Source organism: Bufo gargarizans, chromosome 5 (assembly GCF_014858855.1).
Source record: "Bufo gargarizans isolate SCDJY-AF-19 chromosome 5, ASM1485885v1, whole genome shotgun sequence".
Taxonomy (NCBI): Eukaryota; Metazoa; Chordata; class Amphibia; order Anura; family Bufonidae; genus Bufo; species Bufo gargarizans.
The window spans coordinates 267,327,460-267,351,702 of NC_058084.1; the positions used below are offsets into that span (position 1 = coordinate 267,327,460).

At 45.0% G+C, this 24,243-nt stretch overlaps 1 protein-coding gene across 1 annotated transcript in view; it reads right to left on the bottom strand.

Moving 5' to 3' along the window:
• Window positions 1–349: 349 nt before the first annotated feature.
• Window positions 350–24,243, bottom strand: part of MARCHF11 (membrane associated ring-CH-type finger 11) — a 77,949-nt gene continuing 54,055 nt past the window's right edge. The window contains exons 3-4 of the mRNA XM_044295278.1: window positions 22,070–22,262; window positions 350–677 (exon numbers count right to left, since the gene is read on the bottom strand). Coding sequence (XP_044151213.1) covers window positions 352–677; window positions 22,070–22,262 — 519 coding nt within the window. The 3' untranslated portion in view covers window positions 350–351. The remainder of the gene's footprint in view (window positions 678–22,069; window positions 22,263–24,243) is intronic.

Below are 24,243 nucleotides of genomic sequence, written 5' to 3' on the forward strand. Positions count from 1 at the left end.
ATGGGTGCCCGGGAGCGGGGTAAGTATTACCTATATGAGGTGCCCGGGCACCAGGGGGGATCATTATAGGGGTTGGATAACCATTTAATTGTAAAAATAGTATAATTAATCAATTATACTTCAACCACATATAAATATATGCAAAAAGCCAAATAATGCAAAAATATGTTGTTTCTGAAAACTGTATTTTTAATATAACAGCTCCTATAAAAAAGAATTTAAGTTAGAAAATGTTTTTTTTATATATATATATATATTTTTTAAATACTTTAAAAGTGCTTTGGGTTCATTGCACTAACATTCAAAAACACTGTTCACAGCTAAAGGAATGTTTGTGGTCGTCCTGACTCATTATACGGAAGTCACTCTCATGACAACCTCGCCTGATGTACTGTCCTCTATGGACTCTTCAGGTGGAGTTCTCATTCTGTTGAACAAATGTAGTAATACATATCCACATTGCAGCCTGGGAGAGCTTAAACGTGTTGGATGAACCAAGGTCCTGGGTCGGAAAGCAGTTAATGGTAGCCACAATGTCCTACTGTTTGAAGGCACTGCACGGCTGCTTTCCTCTATGTCTGTTGCTTTGTCATAATTTAACACATCCCAGTGCAAGTTCACTGCTCTCCATCTCCTGAAGACCTTATAAACAGCTGCTCCTTCATGGATAATTAAACCTGGAATCACACACATTTACATATTAATAACTTCTGAGAGACATTTAAATAACCAGTGAATAAACAATTACAATGATTGAGCTGCTGTAGGTCAAATAAACAGTAACGATTACAAAAAAATCATAAAATGCAGCTTGACACAATTAACGATGCACAAATCACTGCATAAGACATAAAGGACTGTTTTCACACATGCAAAACTAATGTTGTGGTAAACATTATTATCACTGATAAGTATCTGAGTGGAGGTGGGGGCACTGCTGGGATTCCCAGCAATCAAGAAAATGGGGTCCTAGAGTCCCATATCGGCTGTCTGAAAGAGAATGCATGGAACAGCAGTATGGATATGCAACTGCTGCTCTATTTACTTCAGTAGTGGTTGGATGCCCACCACTGAGACCCCTTATTATCTATCCTGTGGATAGAGTTCTTATGGTGGGACATGATTACAGGGGGGGTGCCTTCATTCAGGACCCTTATTTATCAGTCACAGCATCTGCAAAGAGTGCCTTTCACTTTGATGAGAACCTAGTATGTCCATTCCTTACTTATGGCTCTTTTGTTCCCTAACACTGTGCAGTGATTTATATTTTAACCACTGTACGTGGAGGAGACTGTAACTCCACAAAAAATTTGTTTATAGTACCAGTAAAACGTAACATTTAATTGTACTATTTGAAAACAAAAGCAAAGTCATCAGTATTTGATTGTGGGGTTCTGACACCTGCAGAGCTGTTCAGCTAGTTATCATTGTTACTCAGGGAGTTGTTACTACTGTTAGTTAGACATGTAGTCCTATGTTAGGCAGCCATTTTACCATGTGCTTTTAGTGTTAATGCAAATGTTACAGTACAAGCTATTCTTTACTTTATACTTATACATGTTATTTGTATTCTTGTAGTTTTACCAAATGATCCTGTTTTGCCAAAACAAACCTGCTGACCAATAAACAAGTTAGACTACAAAGAACAGTCCTCTCATTTGGAAGACATAAATTGTTTATGCTGAATGTCAGACTTTACACTGTGTGAACGTGTATGAAGACAGAACACAGGAAGTGCAGCAGGGACCATTTTAGGAAGATGCTAAAATAGAGGCAAAGAAAAATATGGTTGCTAAGGGCTGAATACAGACATCAGAAAGGAAAATTAACTGAAAAATAAAGCTTCATGATTACCTTCCCTTCAGCATCACATATGTTAGGAATTTCATATTTGGTAGTGAAATGGCAGTTACATTTTAAGTAAATATAGTTAGGGCACAACTAAGGGCACACAAGTGCATTTTTAATCCCTTTTTGATATAAGTAATTTCAACCTTAAAGTGTAACTGTTATGACTGTCATGTTTGTTTGCTAAAGTGTAAGCACAGTGAAAGGAAACATTTTTTTAATATATCTTAGTTAGAGAACTTGGACATTTATGGTAGAAAACGTGCCCAGAAATGTCCCTTAGCAGCGCTCTCTAACCATGCAATGCTAAAGCATATCTATCTTACTAGCACAGTACAGTACAGTACTGACTGGGAAGACGGGCTGGGCTGGGCTGGGCTGGGGGCTGTTGGGCTGCTGACCTCACTTAGTGTACAGTATATTAATACATACATACCCTAAATATATGTTCACATGCTTGCTATTTCTCACTGATCAGCATGCCTATCGCTCATAGTGAGTGATTATGTTGTATCTCCCGTGTGCTGAGTAACTAACCAGCCGCCGGGAGATACATAACAGCGAGCAGTAATTGACTACTAATGTGAATGCAGGGAGGCAGAGAGAAGCTATTCTTCAGTATATAGGGACAGTTATATACTATAATTGTAGGTTCGGTGTGAAGGAACTTGACTGGCCTTTGCTGAGCCCTGGCTTTAACCCCATCTAACATCTTTAGGATGAACTAGAACAGAGACTCCGAACCATGCCTTCTAGTCCAACATCAGTGCCTGACCTCACAAATGCTTGTGTACTTATATATATATACAGCATATATACACATGGACAAAATTGTTAGTATCCTTCCATTAAAGATAGAAAAACACACAATGGTCACTGTAATAGCTTAAAACTGACAAAAGTAATACATATTTACTGAAAATCAACTAATGAAAATCAGACATTGCATTTGAATTGCGGTTCAACAGAATAATTTATAAAACAAACTAATGAAACTTGGACAAAAATGAAACAAACTAATGAAACCTTGGACAAAAATGATAAGAAAAGATTGAAAATAATTTGACCATAGGGAAATATTAAACTAAGGTGTGTCCTGTACTGAACATTACAGGTGTCTTCAAACTTGTAATCTGTCAATCTGCCTACTTAAAGGGTAAAAAGTGGTCAGTGTGCTGCTCATGGTGGGTACCACACTCAAAATAGACAAAGGAAAGCTAAGGAAAGTAAGAAAATAATAGACAAAAATGTTAAAAGTAAAGGCTATAGCAGGCGTACTCAACTGTCCGAATCCAGCCCGCAGTTGCCAGCTGTCCGGACCCATGCAATGGCGTACTAAGTGGGGGGGGGGGGGGGGCGGTGCGCCCCGGGTGCCACTCTCAGGGAGGTGCCAGAGTCCAGAAGCAATGAGCTCTTTCATCAATACAGCTGGAAGAACTAATTGCTGGAGTGCTGGGAGCTGCGGTTCTGTCACTCACCGCTCAGCTCTCCGCACTCCTCCCCTCCTTCAGGCCGACTGCGCTCTAAATGGTGAAGCAGGAAGATTTCTCCCTGCTTCACCATTCAGCCTGCAGGCACAGATCGTGCTGCCGGCCTGTGTGGGCGGAGCCTGCAGCCCAGAAATCTGCATAAGCCCCACACACTGTGCTGCAGAGCGATCTGTGTCTGCAGCAGGGGAGAGAGGACTGTGAACTTCAGGAACGGGACAAGGTGAGTAGTTACTGTGTTTTTTGTTTTTGTTTAACACGATGGGGCACAATAAGCATTTCTACTCTGGAGGGGGCACAATGAAAATGTATACTCTGGAGGGGGCACAATGAAAATGTATACTCTGGAGGGGGCACAATGGTTATTGCTAATGTGAAGGGGGCACTATGGAGGGGGCACAATGGGAATTTTTACTATGGATGAGGCACAGAGGGCATTATTACTGTGGAGGGAGCACAATGGGCATTACTACTATTAAGGGGGCACAATGGGCATTATTACTTTGAATAGGGTACAATGGGCATTACTACTATTAAGGGGCATTATTACTGTGAAGGAGGCACAATGGGGAATCTTACTATAAAGGGGGCACAATGGGGAATTTTACTATGAAGGGGGCACAATGGGGATTATTACTATGAAGGAGGCACAATGGGGATTATTACTATGAAGGGGGCACAAAGAGGTCATTTGAACTGTGAAAAGGGCACAGAGAGGGCAATACTACTGTGAGGGGGCAATTAGGGTATTCATACTCTGGAGGCATCTCAATGTGTCAGGGGCTCTAAAGAACATCATAATGTGTGGGGGCACCAAGGGATAACCCTGCTGTGAGGGTACACTCAGGGGTATCATACTCTGTGGAGCAATAATGGGATATCATACTGTCTGAGGGGCATTAAAGGGGCATAATTATTGTTAGGGGGCACTGAAAGGACATTCTCAATGTTCGGTCGGCAGAAAGGAGATTAGGTGGGCTTTGAGGTGTGGATTATTGTAAAAAAAATAATAATGCAGCGCTACACGCCAATGGTGTTGCCCTTCCTTATATATTTTTTTGTTTTGCAGCTTGGACCTTCATACTACAGCAGACTCAGGTATGTGGACCTTTACAAAAAGTACTTGAGTACCCCTGGCCTATAGGATCATCCGCAAACAGCATGATGTTCCCATTTCTACAGTTGAACATATTCAGAAGGTCTACGTGACTGTAGAAAGTCTCAGTCCTGAAAGAACACTAATTAATAACGAAATAATAAATCTTTTATTGAATATAAACGGTTTAAAAATAAGGGGGACAATAAACCCTCTTCAGTTTTAAACAGGCCATACAGGGTACCTAGCAGGTTGAGAGGGACTCAGATATACACCATCAACCTGTGTGGTAGCCTAATAAAACCTGCAGTGACTATATATCAAAACACACAGTGAGTATTGGTCACACACAGGTATGAAAAAGACAGCCCACAAAAAAGGCCCAGGCAGGTCTAGTTGGTGTTACCAGCCTCCCGAATTTGTTTCATACACCCCAGTCTCCTAGTAAGGAAAAGGACCTCAGTTAGGAAGGAAGACTAATGAATCTTTTGATGCATGTGTCTTTACAGAGGAAGAGGTTCTAAGTCAGCTGTCTAAAATTAATACAAATAGGTCACAGGGGCCTGATGGGATACACCCAAAGCTATTAAAAAACTTTTTTTTTTCCTTACAAAGTCTCATATTCCACTAACTTGTGACAAAAAATAAAAACTTCCATGAACTTACTATGCCCATCACGAAATACCTTGGGGTGTCTTCTTTCCAAAATGGGGTCACTTGTGGGGTATTTATACTGCCCTGGCAATTTAGGGGCCCTAATGTGTGGGAAGTAGTTTGAAATCAAAATGTGTAAAAAATGCCCTGTGAAATCCTAAAGCTGCACTTTGGAATGTGGGCCCCTTTGCCCACCTAGGATGCAAAAAAGTGTCACACATCTGGTATCGCCATACTCAGGAGAACTTAGGCAATGTGTTTTGGGGTGTCATTTTACATATACCCATGCTGGGTGAGATAAATATCTCGGTCAAATGCCAACTTTGTATAAAAAATGGGAAAAGTTGTCTTTTGCCCCTGTCATTGATCACCCCCCTGTAAGGCCGTGGATACGTAAAAAACATATGGACGTCCGAATAGAGCCTTACAGGGGGGTGATCAATGACAGGGGGGTGATCAGGGAGTCTATATGGGGTGATCACCCCCCTGTCATTGATCACCCCCCTGTAAGGCTCCATTCAGACGTCCGTATGTGTTTTGCGGATCCGATCCATGTATCCGTGGATACGTAAAAAACATATGGCCGTCTGAATAGAGCCTTACAGGGGGGTGATAAATGACAGGGGGTGATCAGGGAGTCTTTATGGGGTGATCACCCCCCCTGTCATTGATCACCCCCCTGTAAGGCTCCATTCAGACGTCCGTATGTGTTTTGCGGATCCGATCCATGGATCCACAAAACACATATGGACCTCTGAATGGAGCCAGCCTTACAAGGGGGTGATCAATGACAGGGGGGTGATCAGGGAGTCTATATGGGGTGATCACCCCTCTGTAAGGCTCCATTCAGACGTCCGTATGTGTTTTGCAGATCCAATCCATGTATCTGTGGATACGTAAAAAACATATGGCCGTCTGAATGGAGCCTTACAGGGGGGTGATCAATGACAGGGGGGTGATCAATGACAGGGGGTGATCAGGGAGTGTATATGGGGTGATCACCCCCCCTGTCATTGATCACCCCCTGTAAGGCTCCATTCAGACGTCCGTATGTGTTTTGCGGATCCAATCCATGTATCCGTAAAAAACATATGGCCGTCTGAATGGAGCCTTACAGGGGGGTGATCAATGACAGGGGTGATCAGGGAGTCTATATGGGGTGATCAGGGGTTAATAAGGGGTTAATAAGTGACGGGGGGGGGGGGTGTTGTGTAGTGGTGTTTGGTGCTACTTATTACTGAGCTACCTGTGTCCTCTGGTGGTCGATCCAAGCAAAAGGGACCACCAGAGGACCAGGTAGCAGGTATATTAGACGCTGTTATCAAAACAGCGTCTAATATACCTGTAAGGGGTTAAAAAAAAAATCGCATCTACAGCCTGCCAGCGAACGATCGCCGCTGGCAGGCTGCAGATCCACTCGCTTACCTTCCGATCCTGTGAACGCGCGCGCCTGTGTGCGCATGTTCACAGGAAATCTCGGCTAACGCGAGATGACGCCTATTGGCAGTTAGTGTGACCTGGCAGCGCCGCAGCAATGACGCCTTTCGGCGTTAGCGAGGCGTCAGGAGGTTAAAAGAAGAAAAACTGCTACAAGAGGACATAGTTTTAAATTAGAGGGGCAAAGGTTTAAAACTAATATCAGGAAGTATTACTTTACTGAGAGAGTAGTGGATGCATGGAATAGCCTTCCTGCAGAAGTGGTAGCTGCAAATACAGTGAAGGAGTTTAAGCATGCATGGGATAGGCATAAGGCCATCCTTCATATAAGATAGGGCCAAGGGCTGATCATAGTATTCAGTATATTGGGCAGACTAGATGGGCCAAATGGTTCTTATCTGCCGACACATTCTATGTTTCTATGTTTCTATGTTTCTCTTATTGCTACTTGTCCCAACTTTTTTGGGATTTGTTGACACCGTGAAAATTTGAATCAACGTATTTTTCCTTTAAAATGATACATTTAGGCTACTTTCACACTAGCGTTCGTCGGCAGTATTCTGCAGATCTGAGAGAGACAGCAATGTCATTGCTGTGCTCTGTGCTTCACTGTTTAATTACATTAGATAGTTAGTTAGCATATATATATATATATATATATATTGTTAGGCGGTGACAGGAGTCATCTATGAGGGGAGATATGTGTCACCCAGAATGTTGCAGGAAGCATTCTAAAGCGGCTTGCTTACCAGGAATGTGCCACCAAGGTGCCCGGCCTTGGTGGAGTAAAAGCCCTAGTCTAGGTGTCCACTAAGTTAGCTGGTGAACTCAGAAAATAGATAGTGTAGCTGGTTCAGCTAGTTTAGGGCGGGCTTTTACTGGAAACAGGAAATGTGTTGGGTGGGTGCCTGTTCCCCAGGTTCCAGTGCGGGACTTGAGGCATGCTCATGTCCAGGGATCTTATTTTATCCTACTGCTGAATCTAAGGTGTGTCTCAGTCTGGAGGAAAGGTAGACAGTGTGAAGTAACACTGTCAGAGCGTGCTACAACTGTTTGACCCGGCTGTGATCTGGATGTACTGGCTGTACTTTTGATGAAAAAGCCTAAATAAAGAGGACTTTTGTTGAACGTTTTGGTGTCCCTGCCTCTGTACACTGGTCAAGTGAGTACGGTTCCCCACAAGTGGTGGAGGATGCGTGCAAGTGACCATGAGGCAAACACTATTGTGCATGTCCTTCATAAAGCCAGCTAAGTTTTGCCATAAGACAGCGGATCAAATGGAGGCAATACTACAGCAGCTGCTCCCGGCTAATGCCCAACAAGCCGAGTGCAATGCACAACAGCAAGCACCGAACGCCCAGCAACAACAGACAAACAGCCTGTTGACTCAACAGATGGCGGCCATGCAAGAGACCCTACGAGCATCCCAGCAAGGAACCCCACCTGCAGTGACCCCGTTTCCGTGTGCAGCCAGAGATAAAGTCTGGTCAGCGCTGGGGAAAATGAGTCCTGAGGACGAAGGGGAGGCATTCCTTGCGGTATTTGAATGGACAGCGGAGTGGGAAAACCTGCCGTCTGAACAGTGGGCTGAGGTGGTGGCACCATTCCTGGTAGGAGACACCCAGAAAGCCTATTTTGACCTCAGTCGTGAGGACGCCCAGGACTATGAGAAACTTAAAGGTGAGGTCTTGGTTCAGATGGGGGTTAACACGTATGTGCGCGCACAAAGGGTGTACCAGTGGGCTTTTTCAGAGACCCGGCCAGCCAGGTCTCAGGCATATGACTTGCTGCACCTGGTGAAGAAGTAGCTCCAGCCGGAGACCTTGAGTCCCTCACAAATGATTGAGCTCATGGTAGTGGACCGTTTTGTGCGCACGCTGCTGAGGGCCATACATCGCTGGGTGGGCCAAGGAGACCCAGGCAAACTTGATCAGTTGGTTAACCTGGTCGAGTGGTATATGGCGACCCAGGACTTGATGCAGGACTCTGCTCAGTTGAGAGAGACATGCCAGCCCACCTCCCAGCCTAGGGAGTCTGGAGCAAGGGTCCAGCCTTCTATGGGGGGGAACGCTACCAAAACTCCTGTGAGGCGAGTCCCGGGGACCTGCAAGGCCACTGTGATTCGTTGCTGGCTCTGCCAAGGCCCGGGACATGTTGCGGCTAACTGCCCTATGACTTCTGAACCCATGGACTGCGGGTTCGCTCGCCGGTCCTCGTTCTATGCACGGCCTGTGTGTATTGCTGACCCCCTGCTTGCCGCTGATACGCCTCGCTTGTGCCAGGTCTTTGTTAATGGGTACCTGGTCAAGGTGCTGCTGGATTCTGGGAGCCTGGTAACCTTGTGCATAAGTCACTGATTTCAGAAGAAATACCAGGAAATCAGAAAATGGCCATAGTCTGTATCCATGGAGACCTCCGGGAGTATCCCACAACGAGGGTTACCCTGTCCACATCAGGCAGGGAAGTACAACATGGTGTCAGAGTGGGGCGACATCTCCCTTATGATGCCATTTTGGGAAGAGACTTACCCATGTTCTGGACACTGTGGAAGAACGGTAGGCATTCTCTTAGGGGGGAAGACTGTCCGGGCCCTGAACCCGTCGACACTGGGGTACCAGCCATAGCGGTCACCACCACAATAGGTTTCCCCTAGAGGTGTTGGCCAGTGAGACGGTAGAGACCCCATCCATCCCAGACCTGGAGGTGTCCCGAGAAACGTTTGGGACAGCCCAGCTCCAGGATCCTACATTGATGCAGGCGAGAGAAGGGGTAACCATAATCAATGGCATAGCTCAGCACCCAGGAGCAGAATCTGTGTTTCCCCACCTGGCTATTAACCAAGACCTATTGTACAGGGTGGACAAGGTGCAACAAGAGGTACTTGTCACGGAATGTGTACAGGTAACAAGGCAAAACAACATGCATAAATGACTCGCTGGATCCAACAGCTAAGGAACAAAAGGGAGACCCCTGTAGAAGACCTGGCACTTTCCCTGGCTGCTTAGCCTATGCATAGATCCGAATGGTGGAGGTATGCATATCCACGTACCTTGACTATATAACCCCTGAGCACCCTACAATAATGAGGGGACACGACCACCGGCTCCCTACACCAGACACGGAGGGAGTCAGGGTCACCTGGGATCCAGCAAACAGAAAATAACAGATAACAGTTCAACACTTAACTTTGTAGAGGAGAGGAGAACCAGATGGGCATGCACACATACTCCAGGAAGAAATATAAGCCGCCCAGAAAAGCCTTCTGGGGAAGAATTTAAAGGGAAGCAATTAGTCCAACACATGACAGCTGAGAGAGGCTAAGGAGAGGAGGAGCTGAATACCACAACACAGAAACTCAAAGAGGAGGTTCTGAAAGGCCTCTGTCAGAGCTTCTCAGCTGTCTGGTTGTGACAGTACCCCTCCCTCTACGAGTGGACTCCGGACACTCAGAACCCACCTTCTCAGGATGGGACCTATGGAAAGCCCTGATGAGACGAGAGGCTTTAATGTCCGTCACTGGGACCCACATCCTCTCCTCAGGACCATACCCCTCCCAGTGAACAAGGTACTGAAGAGAACCGCGGACAAGACGAGAATCCACAATCCCAGAGACCTGAAATTCAAGATTCCCATCAACCATAATCGGAGGAGGAGGCAAAGGCGAGGGTACAATGGGTTGAACATAAGGTTTCAATAAGGACTTATGAAAAACATTATGGATCTTCCAAGTCTGAGGAAGATCAAGACGGTATGCAACAGGATTGATGACAGACAGGATTTTGTAAGGCCCAATAAACCTAGGACCCAACTTCCAGGAGGGAACCTTCAATTTGATATTCTTGGTAGACAACCACACCAGATCACCAACATTCAGGTCCGGACCAAGCACACGTCTCTTATCAGCCACACGCTTATATCTCTCACTCATGCTCTTTAGATTATCTTGAATCTTTTGCCAAATAGATGACAAAGACGAGGAGAATCTGTCCTCATCAGGTAAACCAGAAGACCCCTCTCCCGAGAAAGTCCCAAACTGTGGATGAAACCCATATGCACCAAAAAATGGTGACTTATCAGAGGACTCCTGACGACGGTTATTTAAAGCAAACTCAGCAAGGGACAAAAAAGAACACCAATCCTCTTGATTCTCCGCCACAAAACAACGCAGATATGTCTCCAGATTCTGATTGACGCGCTCTGTCTGACCATTCGACTGCGGGTGGAAAGCAGAAGAGAATGACAACCGAACCCCCAAGCGAGAACAGAAAGCCTTCCAGAATCTGGAAACAAACTGCGTGCCCCTATCAGAGACTATGTCTGAAGGAATACCGTGCAATTTGACAATGTGATCAACAAATGCCTGCGCCAGCGTCTTAGCATTGGGCAAACCAGGAAAAGGGATGAAATGCACCATTTTGCTAAAACGGTCCACCACCACCAGAATCACAGTCTTCCCCGAGGAACGAGGCAGGTCCGTTATGAAGTCCATGGACAGATGTGTCCAAGGACGGGAAGGAATGGGTAAGGGAAGGAGAGGACCTGATGGCCGTGAATGAGGGACTTTGGCACGAGCGCAAGTCTCGCAGGCTGCCACAAAACCCTCAACCGACTTACGAAGCGCAGGCCACCAGAATCTCCGAGCGATGAGATCCAGTGTGGCTCTTACCCCCGGGTGCCCAGCAAGGACCGTATCGTGGTGTTCTTTAAAAATCTTGTGTCTTAAAGCGAGAGGCACAAATAACCTCCCAGGAGGACAAAGATCAGGAGCCTCTGACTGGGCTGCCTGCACCTCTGCCTCCAATTCAGGAAAAAGAGCAGAGACCACCACACCTTCAGCCAAAATGGGACCCGGGTCTTCAAAATTCCCGCCTCCCGGAAAACAACGTGACAGGGCATCTGCCTTCACATTCTTAACTCCAGGGCGGAACGTGACCACAAAATTAAACCTAGAAAAGAACAACGACCATCTGGCCTGTCTCGGGTTCAGACGCTTGGCTGACTCCAAGTAGGCCAGATTTTTATGGTCAGTAAATACGGTAATAGGGTGTCTGGCTCCCTCTAGCCAATGGCGCCATTCCTCAAAAGCCAACTTGATGGCCAACAATTCCCTATCTCCCACATCGTAATTTCTCTCTGCGGAGGAGAGTTTTCTTGAGAAAAAGGCACACGGTCGCCAATTGGCAGGAGAGGAACCCTGAGACAAGACCGCCCCCACACCCACCTCAGAAGCATCAACCTCAACTATGAAGGGTAACGAAACATCAGGTTGCACCAAGATGGGAGCGGAAGCAAAACTCTCCTTGATATCAGAAAAAGCCTTACGCGCCTCTACTGACCAAGAAGAAAAATCTACCCCCTTTCTGGTCATATCAGTGAGTGGTTTAACAATAGAAGAATAATTCAAAATGAACTTCCTGTAATAATTGGCAAAGCCCAAAAAACGCATCAGCGCCTTTTGATTCTCAGGAAGCTCCCACTCAAGCACAGCGCGGACCTTCTCGGGGTCCATGCGAAAACCAGAAGCGGAGAGAAGAAACCCCAGAAATTGAATTTCTGGAACCGCAAACACACATTTTTCCAGTTTCGCATATAATTTATTCTCCCGCAGAATGAGCAAGACCTGACGTAAATGTTCCTTATGAGTTTTGAAATCGGGAGAAAAAATCAAAATGTCATCCAAATACACCAATACAAATTTTCCCATCAAATGATAAAAAATGCTGTTCACGAAATGCTGAAAAACGGCTGGGGCATTCATCAAACCTAAAGGCATAACCAAGTTTTCAAAATGGCCCTCAGGGGTATTGAAGGCCGTCTTCCATTCGTCCCCTTCTCTGACCCTGACCAGGTTGTATGCCCCTCTTAAATCTAATTTGGAAAAGACTTTAGCCCCAACAACCTGGTTAAATAGGTCCGGGATCAGAGGAAGCGGATAAGGGTCACGAATTGTGATATTGTTCAGCTCCCTGAAATCCAGACAAGGTCTTAAAGAACCATCTTTTTTCTTAACAAAGAAAAAACCAGCGGCAACAGGTGACTTCGAGGGTCGTATGTGTCCTTTTCTCAGACTCTCAGAGATATAAGCACGCATAGCGATCCTCTCAGGTTGGGAAAGATTGTATAAATGAGATTTAGGCAGCTTGGCATCTGGGATGAGATTAATAGGGCAATCGTACTCCCTGTGCAGGGGCAAATCCTGAACTCCACTCTCAGAGAAGACATCCGAAAATTCAGAGAGAAAAGATGGTATAGTCTTAGTAGCAACCTCAGAAACAGATGTCATGAGGCAATTCTCTCTGCAAAAGTCACTCCAACCATTTATTTGCTTCGCTTGCCAATCAATGGTGGGGTTATGCTTAGTGAGCCAGGGCAGCCCCAACACCAGAGGGGTGGGCAAACCGCTAAGGACGAAACATGACACATCCTCAACATGAGCATCACTCACAATCAAACGGATATTGTGAACTATGCCCTTTAATGATTTCTGAGAAAGTGGAGCGGAATCGATAGCAAAAACAGGGATATCCTTTCTCAAAGCGCACACCTGGAAACCATGAGTTATCGCAAATTGATTATCAATGAGATTGACCGCTGCTCCACTATCCACAAAAATCTCACAAAAAATGTTCTTGCTCTCTAGCGCCACCCTAGCCGGCAGGACAAAACAGGAACTACAAGCAAACGGAAAACCTTCAATTTCCGCCTCAACCCTGCCAATAGTAACAGACGGAACATTTTTCAAAGATTTTTTCCTCTTTGTTTCTTTATTATACCCAGAGAGCTGCCTGAATCTCCTAGAGGGACAAATATTTGCCAAATGATTAATACCTCCACAACAAAAACAAACCGTCCCATGCGGGCTGAATCTTCTATTGTCAGAAGCAATCAACCCCAGCTGCATGGGCTCCTGCTCAGAAGGGGCTGACAGCGACTGAGACCCCTGCGCACAGAATGGGACCGCTGCACAGTCCTGGGACCGAGTATGACATGAAGGAGAGATCTCTCCTCTCTCTCTAAGACGCCTGTCAATACGAACGGCCTGAGACATAGCAGCGTCCAAAGAAATAGGCCTTTCATGAAAGGCAAATGCATCTTTCAATCCCTCTGAAAGACCATGGCAAAATTGACTTCGGAGTGCAGCATCATTCCAACCAGTATCAGCTGCCCATCTCCGAAATTCTGAGCAGTATATTTCTGCGGATTGTTTACCCTGGCATAAGAGACGTAGTCTAGACTCCGCCAGAGCAATACGATCCGGATCATCATATATCTGACCCAGGGCTAAAAAGAATTCATCCACTGAACGGAGAGGCCGTGCCCCCTCCGGCAGCGAAAAGGCCCAGGACTGAGCGTTACCTCTGAGCAGCGATATAATGATCCCCACCCTCCGTTCCTCATCTCCAGAGGAAAGGGGAAGAAGGCGAAAATGGAGTTTGCAAGCCTCTCTAAAACGCACAAAATTCTCACTACCCCCGGAGAACGTATCCGGGAGCGAGATCTTAGGCTCAGAACAAACTCCATGAACGCAAGCTGAACCGGTCACTTGAAGCTGAGAAAAAGTCTTACGGAGGTCAGCTACCTCCAATGAAAGACCCTGGAAGCGTTTAGCCAAAAGTGAAACCGGATCCATGCTTAAGACGGTTTTGGAGGCCACAACCAAAACCAAAAAACTGACTATAAAAGAGTCCGTGCGCGGCTATGTTAAGATAGACAGACTCCCCACCAGAAAGGAATATACTTAGCTGGTCCACTGGAAGGGTATCCAAGTCAGCGGTTCTATGTGAACATCTTGAAAGGGCCTCCAGGGAGCTACAACATATCTTGCCCCCTGGAGGCCCTTTCAAGATGTTCGAATAGAACCGCTGACTTGGATACCCTTCCAGTGGACCAGCTAAGTATATTCCTTTCTGGTGGGGAGTCTGTCTATCTTAACATAGCCGCGCACGGACTCTTTTATAGTCAGTTTTTTGGTTTTGGTTGTGGCCTCCAGACTTATGATCCATCTGCATGGATATCTGTGAACAGTTTATATGTTTGACTGACATTGTTTTTGTCCCCTGATGAACCCCTTCAATGAGAGGAAGGGGGGAAACGCGTCGGGACACGTGATTGTACAACCGATATCTTTTTTTTATACTATTACCCAGATATCCATATGGGATAGTATATAAAGGGCATCATAAGGATAGACAGCATAGGTACGTGGACGGAGTGTGCCTACCATTAAGACACATCTCCGGGCTGAGGAGTCATAAAGGGATATCGTAGGGACAGATGCGTTCCTCCCCTGATGCGTTCCTCCCCTTTCTTTCTTTCTCTCTCATATTGATCCGCTTGTCTGATCCTGCTCGTCCGTGTGTTAATTGTACTGTATTTGTGTTGTGTTTTGTTGCACTAGTTGTTCCTCTTTCAGGGAATTTTAACTGACCAAAATAAAGGTTAAATTTTAGGTAGTCGTACCTCAGTGATATTGATTGAATAACTCTACGACCACCCTCTTTATTTAAAATTAGAGCTTTATTACATTGGATGTAATAGGGATGTATTCTCTGAACTTCCTGGACACACCTCCATAGTCCGACATGACATTGTCACCGAGCCCCAGGTCAAAGTTCGCTTAAAGCCATATCGGGTGCCTGAGGCTCGGCGACAATTCTGTAACAACTTCCGGAAGCTCAATGAAGTATCAAAGTTTGACGCCTACCCCATGCCTTGGGTCGATGAATTGATAGAACGGTTAGGGCAAGCACGATACTTTTCGGTCTTGGACCTCACAAAAGGGAACTGGCAGGTGCCCTTAAAGGAGGCTGCAAAGGAGAAAACTGCCTTTGTCACCCTCGAAGGGCTGTTTCAGTATAAGATGTTGCCCTTTGGCTTACATGGCGCTCCGGCCACCTTCCAACAGTTAATGGATATCATCCTCCAGCCCCATTGTCAGTATGCTTCGGCCTATCTCGATGATATTGTAGTGTTTAGCACAGACTGGGAGAGTCACTTACCCAAGGTGCAGGAGGTGGTAGACTCTCTCCGGAAAGCGGGGTTGACCGCTAACCTGAAGAAATGTACAATAGGGTTAGAAGAATCTCGGTACCTGGGGTATATAACTGGACGGGGAGTCATTAAACCTCAGGTAAATAAAATAGAAGCCATACAGAACTGGCCCAGACCCCTTACGACGAGGCAGGTAAAAGCTTTTTTAGGGTTAGTGGGATATTACCGGAGGTTTATTCCCAATTTGCCACGTTGTCTTCTCCATTAACGGACCTCCTGAAAGGACGGAAGTCTGTGATGGTCCGCTGGAGTGTTCAGGCAGAGGAGGCCTTCAGGTCACTGAAGTCGGTGTTGTGTGGGACCTCGGTCCTAGTTACATCCAACTTCAATAAAGAGTTTATTGTACAGACAGACGCCTCTGAAGTAGGTCTAGGGAGGTTAACGGGGAGGAGCATCCCATTAGTTTCCTGAACCGCAAACTAACGCCAGCCGAATCCAGGTATAGTGTAGTCGAGAGGGAGTGTCTCGACATCAAATGGGCACTTGAATCGCTACACTATTATCTTCTAGGGAGGACGTTTCGCCTGGTGACTGATCACTCACCTCTCACGTGGATGAGTCAGGCGAAGGAGAGGAATGCTCGGGTCACCAGATGGTTCTTTAAGTTTATAGTGGAACACAGGTCGGGGACGCTGCAGGGGAATGAGGACGCCCTGTCCAGAGTCCACTGTATGGCATGTGTTCACCCCCACAGGTTTGAACAAAGGGGGGGTATGTGAGATGGTGACAGGAGTCATCTATGAGGGGAGATATGTGTCACCCAGAATGTTGCAGGAAGCATTCTAAAGTAGCTTGCTAACCAGGAATGTGCCACCAAGGTGCCCGGCCTTGGTGGAGTAAAAGCCCTAGTCTAGGTGTCCACTAAGTTAGCTGGTGGACACAGAAAATAGATAGTGTAGCTGGTTGAGCTAGTTCAGGACGGGCTTTTACTGGGAACAGGCAATGTGTTGGGTGTGTGCCTGTTCACCAGGTTCTAGTCCGAGACTTGAGGCATGCTCATGTCCAGGGATCTTATTTAATCCTGCTGCTGGATCTTAGGTGTGTCTCAGTCTGGAGGAAAGGCAAACAGTGTGAAGTAACACTGTCAGAGCATGCTACAACTGTTTGACCCGGCTGTGATCTGGATGTACTGGCTGCACTTTTGATGTCCCTGCATCTGTACACTGGTGAAGTGAGTATGGTTCCCCACAATATATATATATATATATATATATATATATATTACAGATAGTTAGTGGGAGATAGTCAGTGTAGGTTAGATCGGAATATAGTTTAGCTGATAGGTTCCAGTGCAGGGTGTTAGGTAGTGTGACAATACTTGGTGCACCAATCAGTAATATGTAGTCAGACCTGCTAAAATGTGAAGTTGCACGTTTTGCGCAAAAATATGCGCATCATTAATTGCCGATTTGCGCAATTGCGAATATATTGGAGCACTCTATCTGCATATAAAGCTATTGTAATGTTCTGCCATTCTAACCATTGTCTCCAGTCTCAGGAAACTTCTAGCAGCTTGAAAAATTTAGCAACAGTGACCACGCCTGTATTGCGCCCGCAATACGCGCATATTACATTGCCGATTTTCGCAATCAAGAAAATAATCGCAAATTCTCGAATTTATGACAAATATTTGCCCAAATATTCGCGAAATATCGCAAATTCAAATATTGTTCCTGCCGCTCATCACTGTTCTGAAGTTGCCTTCTATGATCCATAATCTAAATCCTGTTGAACATCTATAGAAGGAGCCGAAACATGCAGTCTGAAGAAGGCACCCTGCAAACCTGAGACACCTGCAGCAGTTTGTTTACAAGGAGTAGGCCCAAATCCCTTTGGACAGGTGCAGAAGTCTCATTGAGAGTTACAGAAATTGCTTGATTGTAATGATTGTCCGGGCCAGATCAGTTTTATCCTAATGCATTCTGAATGGAGAGAAATCCGTTCAGGATGCATCAGGATGTCTTCAGTTCCAGACCGGAAAGTTTTTGGGCCGGAGAAAATAACGCAGCATGCTGCGCTTTTTGCTCCGGCCAAAAATCCTGAACACTTGCCGCAAGACCGGATCCGGAATTAATGCCCATTGAAAGGCATTGATCCGGATCCGGCCTTAAGCTAAACGTCGTTTCGGCACATTGCCGGATCCGACGTTTAGCTTTTTCTGCATGGTTACCATGGCTGCCGGGACGCTAAAGTCCTGGCAGCCATGGTAAAGTGTAGTGGGGAGCGGGGGAGCAGTATACTTACCGTCCGTGCAGCTCCCGGGCACTCCAGAGTGACGTCAGGACGCCCCACGCGCATGGATGACGTGATCGCATGGCACGTCATCCATGCGCATGGGGCGCTCTGACGTCATTCTGGAGCGCCCCAGGAGCCGCACGGACTGTAAGTATACCTCTCCCCACTACTACTATGGCAACCAGGACTTTAATAGCGTCCTGGGTGCCATAGTAACACTGAACGCATTTTGAAGACGGATCCGTCTTCAAATGCTTTCAGTTCACTTGCGTTTTTCCGGATCCGGCGTTTAATTCCGGCAAGTGGAGTACACGCCGGATCCGGACAACGCAAGTGTGAAAGAGGCCTTATTCTGTTGAACCACAATTCAAGAGCAATGTCTAATTTTCATTAGTTGATAATTTCTTTAAATTTTTATTTACTGTATGTTTTTTTTTTCTTTAATGGAAGGGTACTAACAATTGTGTCCACATGTGTATATATATTAGTATATATATTGTGGGGTTTCGCTCTGGTAGACAGGATTAGCGGACGCAGTATTGAGGCAACAACAAGTTCTTTGGATCAAACAGTTCAGTGTTTTTCACTTTAGGCAAGTAACAAAACAAGCAGTCATATTCAAACAAAAAGTCACCTTGCGGTGTTGGTGTTAATTCACGCCATGCGGCAATTCTGTCTCAAACAGTCCTTGCTGATAGCAGCACCAACCTGTTTTCACGCCAAACAAGTACCAAGCCTTCATCCAGACACAAGGCTCCCAGATTCCAACACAGGAACCTCGCTTCTGAGCCCAGCTGCCTATTTAAGGACAGCCAGGTGCTGCCAAAACCCAGACCAACACTTAAAATACCGGTCCGGTATTTGACCTCACCTGGCCGTAAATCAGCCCAGCAGCACATGCTGGGAGGAAAATACCTGTTTTCGCAGACAAAACCTCTCACTGTGTTTCCCCAAAAATAAGCCCTACCCCGATAATAACCCCTAGCGCTATTTTGCAGAGTTTTTGGAGTAGGCTTAAAATATAAGCCCTACTCCAAAAATAAGCCCTAGATAAAGCCGCATTTTACTTTATGAGGGAAATGTGCAGGCTGCAGCAGCTCGGGAGCACTCACTAATGGCTCTCGAGCTGCCATGGAACTGTGGGTGGGCGGGCAGCGCAGGCTTCAGGCTTCAGTGAATTATCCTTCAGTGAAGCTTCACTAAATGCTAAATGATGCCAGCAGCCTGCGCTTCCCTTCACTTTCACGTTCGGCAGGCTGGCGGCTTCTCTGCATGCCCTGTACTGCCGCCAGCCCGCACGTTCCTATTTACATGAAGGAGGTAGCAGGAGGATCTCCTTCTCCTCTCTGCTGCCTTGAGGAGCTCCCTACATCTCTCCCGTGCCATATCTGCTCTCCCTGGTACTGTAGATTGCTGCCTAGGTCCCTTGGCTAAGGACAGCTCAGGGGTACCAAAATGAAAAATGTGTGGCAAATATGACTATGACCCCCTCATCCATAGGAATGCACCCATGTACTGCAGTATATAGGTGCATTCCTATGAATGAGGGGGGGTTATAATCATATTTAATATAAACACTGTCCAGGGACTGTTCTATAATTGGCATATGTCTATATAAAATATGTTCATGGAGCCAAAATAAGCCCTACCCCAATAATAAGCCCTAACCCTTTTTTCGGAGAAAAGAACAAAATAAGACCCTGTCTTATTGTCGGGTCGGAGAAACACGATATATATATATCTATATACATATATATATATATATTTATATATATATGTATATATATATATATATATATATATATATATACACAGAGAATATTTCAGCATTTCCTCATTTTTCCCTTGATCCATGGTTATTTATTGACTTGCTGTACTAAATGTGAAGCATTACTTGAATGCCCTGCAGTGATCCATGCCCTTCTCATAATGCTTTTTGGTTAGCCTGCCTTGTAATTACTAACAATAATAATTTAATGATGTATTCACTGCCTGGAAATGTCAATAAATGTCAAGCATTGTCTTCCTAGTCTTTGTTCTAATTAATTGTATGCATCTACTGAAGTGAATGGCACTGCATAGCTCTCAGCTCATTTATATTAGCATTTCTAAATATTATGCACAAATAAGCCATGAAAAGGTTAAATAAGCCGTTCCTTCATACAGGGAGTGCAGAATTATTAGGCAAATGAGTATTTTGACCACATCATCCTCTTTATGCATGTTGTCTTACGCCAAGCTGTATAGGCTCGAAAGCCTACTACCAATTAAGCATATTAGGTGATGTGCATCTCTGTAATGAGAAGGGGTGTGGTCTAATGACATCAACACCCTATATCAGGTGTGCATAATTATTAGGCAACTTCCTTTCCTTTGGCAAAATGGGTCAAAAGAAGGACTTGATAGGCTCAGAAAAGTCAAAAATAGTGAGATATCTTGCAGAGGGATGCAGCACTCCTAAAATTGCAAAGCTTCTGAAGCGTGATCATCGAACAATCAAGCGTTTCATTCAAAATAGTCAACAGGGTCGCAAGAAGCGTGTGGAAAAACCAAGGCGCAAAATAACTGCCCATGAACTGAGAAAAGTCAAGCGTGCAGCTGCCAAGATGCCACTTGCCACCAGTTTGGCCATATTTCAGAGCTGCAACATCACTGGAGTGCCCAAAAGCACAAGGTGTGCAATACTCAGAGACATGGCCAAGGTAAGAAAGGCTGAAAGACGACCACCACTGAACAAGACACACAAGCTGAAACGTCAAGACTGGGCCAAGAAATATCTCAAGACTGATTTTTCTAAGGTTTTATGGACTGATGAAATGAGAGTGAGTCTTGATGGGCCAGATAGATGGGCCCGTGGCTGGATTGGTAAAGGGCAGAGAGCTCCAGTCTGACTCAAACGCCAGCAAGGTGGAGGTGGAGTACTGGTTTGGGCTGGTATCATCAAAGATAAGCTTGTGGGGCCTTTTCGGGTTGAGGATGGAGTCAAGCGCAACTCCCAGTCCTACTGCCAGTTTCTGGAAGACACCTTCTTCAAGCAGTGGTACAGGAAGAAGTCTGCATCCTTCAAGAAAAACATGATTTTCATGCAGGACAATGCTCCATCACACGCGTCCAAGTACTCCACAGCGTGGCTGGCAAGAAAGGGTATAAAAGAAGAAAATCTAATGACATGGCCTCCTTGTTCACCTGATCTGAACCCCATTGAGAACCTGTGGTCCATCATCAAATGTGAGATTTACAAGGAGGGAAAACAGTACACCTCTCTGAACAGTGTTTGGGAGGCTGTGGTTGCTGCTGCACGCAATGTTGATGGCGAACAGATCAAAACACTGACAGAATCCATGGATGGCAGGCTTTTGAGTGTCCTTGCAAAGAAAGGTGGCTATATTGGTCACTGATTTGTTTTTGTTTTGTTTTTGAATGTCAGAAATGTATATTTGTGAATGTTGAGATGTTATATTGGTTTCACTGGTAAAAATAAATAATTGAAATGGGTATATATTTGTTTTTTGTTAAGTTGCCTAATAATTATGCACAGTAATAGTCACCTGCACACACAGATATCCCCCTAAAATAGCTAAAACAAACTAAAAACTACTTCCAAAAATATTCAGCTTTGATATTAATGAGTTTTTTGGGTTAATTGAGAACATGGTTGTTGTTCAATAATAAAATGAATCCGTCAAAAATACAACTTGCCTAATAATTCTGCACTCCCTGTATTTTTTTTTTTAAATCAAATAATGAACACAAAGAAGCTTAAGAATGTGCTTACTGTCATAATCTAATATTACCAATTGCAGGTGTTATATTCATACTCAGCAGCTGAAGCAATGAAGCTGTCACATGTATACACACCAATATATTCTAAAATAAAAAATGGAGTCTACAGCTGAAATACAGACCTATGTGTTTCCAGACTAGAAATAAAGCTTGTGCGGTCTATTCTTATCTTCCACAGGTTAGAAAGAAGTAGGGGACAGATGGACAATATGACTGCAGGAACAGACAGGGTATCTTTGTAGTGTGTCACCATGGAAACACATAGAGCTACATAAGAGCTGCAGACACAAAATGATTTTGAGATCTTAAAACTAAGACTACTATAGTTGTTTTAAATGCATTTGAGTAATAAAAATGGTTGCAAACCGGGACAAACCAACATAGGAGGCTTAGCCTTGTACCTTCTAAATCAATATTAAACTAAAATGGGTAAAATAAATCTCAGTGGGAAGATAAATAAAGGACTTTAGAAACTTACCTATACATACTAGGTCCATAAAACCGTACATGCCATAGCATATTTGGAAAAGGATGTCTCTTCTTTGCCACACTGCAAAAGGGCTAAAGGCTGACCACAGAAGCCATGTCACACTTGATACTAGGAATAAGGATCCCAGAATGACTGCGATCATTTGAACTTTTTCCACCAGTGTCACAGTAATGCGCTGCCACTGAAATACAAATAATAATGACCACTTATATAGTACTGATTCTACAAATTTTAAAATATAATTTTTTTATTAAGCTTATAAGGTGTTCTGCACAACGCCAGCCAATGAGAAACAGGCTTACCGATTCAGGGATAGGGTAATATGGACCCGACTACACTTTAGACATTTTATGCGTAACTTAAAGGGGTTGTCTGGGTTCAGGGCTGAATCCGGATATCACTCTTCTGTATATCCTTACTATGCATGAGAGGAGCACTGGAGAATTTCCTTGCTCTGATGATCCCTTTTGCCTCACTGCGTCGCGCACAGCCACTGTTTGTTGTGCCGGGCTTTACAACACTATGCTCGGTGATGACTTCCGACTAGCAGTGACACCAGTGACGTCACTGGTACAAATGGGTTTTGCTGATAGAAGTAGTGCTATGTCTTTTGCACCGACTACCTCCACTCAAGGGCTCATGAATTGTTCTATGTAAACTGAGTGTGCCTTTACCAAAAGACAAAATGTAACTTTTATTTAGATACGTTTAAAAATCATTTAGGAAAGGTAATGACAAAAAAAAAGGACGCAAGATAGGGTTGAATAGCCAGGTCTACCTTTTTGTGTATCAGGCGGAGGTCAATATAACTGGCAGTACTCATAAATTACTCCAGTCCAGAACTACTTTCCCTGTCAGTCCCTGATCTCAGGTTAGGAAAACATAGTATGGCTGTATGTCAGAGCACTCACCCTGAAAAGAGCGACCCCCAGCCTCAGGATACCTCGGGCCTGGTCTAGAACTTAAACCTCACTTTCTCTTGCTCAAATATTTCTTGCTGGATTGTTTCTGCTAGATTGCTTCTACGCGTTTCATCTTACAAATAGGGCTCCTCAGGAAGCAATGAATCTAGTCGCAGCATAAGAATAAGGCAGTGGCAACATGATCGGTACATTACCTTTCTTTCAAAAGGCATAAGTCCTCCCCTTTCTCTGTACGTCAAACATGACTGGGCGGGCAGGGGCGGATCCGTGAGTGCCGTTCTCATTGAGATCTCGCTCCCTGCTCCTGCCTCTAGGCAGATGAGATGCATAGGGAAGGCGGGTCTGTTGTCATGGGGACCTTTCGACACGTCCCCGACAGGCGCTTCCGCTGTCAGATTCCACTCTGACCCGATCATCAGAGCGATGGGTATATGGGCAGCACAGGAGCATTCACTATTAAAGGATAACTGTCATATATTATTATTTTTTAAGTGTAGGGCAAGTGATAGGTAACAATTTTGCAATAGACTTTATTTAGCCAAAACGTTTATTTTTGGTAGAAAACTGGGGCTGAAGTGGCCCTTAGCAGCACTCTTCAAAAAAAAAAAAAGGGCCATCCGTCTCCTATTAGAAAAGGGGAGACGGGCTGTGCAGACGCTCTGCTTCTGCCTTTCATGCTCCCCCGGGAGACAGAAGGCTGGGCACAGGAGTCTTAGGAGTTAAAATTACATTTATATCCCCCCTTTCTATGCAATCTAATGCTCCGTTACATTCACTGACCTGCAATCCCTGTGATAATTCATGAAGCAGCAGCCGGCTCACTGCGCACAGTGCTTCTACTTCCGGTGGCTTCTTCATGAATTATTATCACAGGGATTGCAGGTCAGTAAATGTAACGGAGCATTAGATTGCATAGAAAGAGGAAATATAAATTTAATTTTAACTCCTAAGACTCCTGTGCCCAGCCTTCTGTCTCCCAGGGAAGCACGGGAGGCAGAAGCAGAGCGTCTGGCTGCACAGCCCGTCTTTTCAAATGGACGGATGGCCCTTAGCAACGCTCTTTTGAAGAGTGCTGCTAAGGGCCATTTCAGCCCCAGTTTTCTACCAAAAATAAACGTTTTGGCTAAATAAAGTCTATTGCAAAATTGTTACCTATCACTTGCCCTACACTTTAGCAAAAAATATGACAGTTATCCTTTAACCATTCCCGCACAGGATCACTCATACTGGATGTCAATG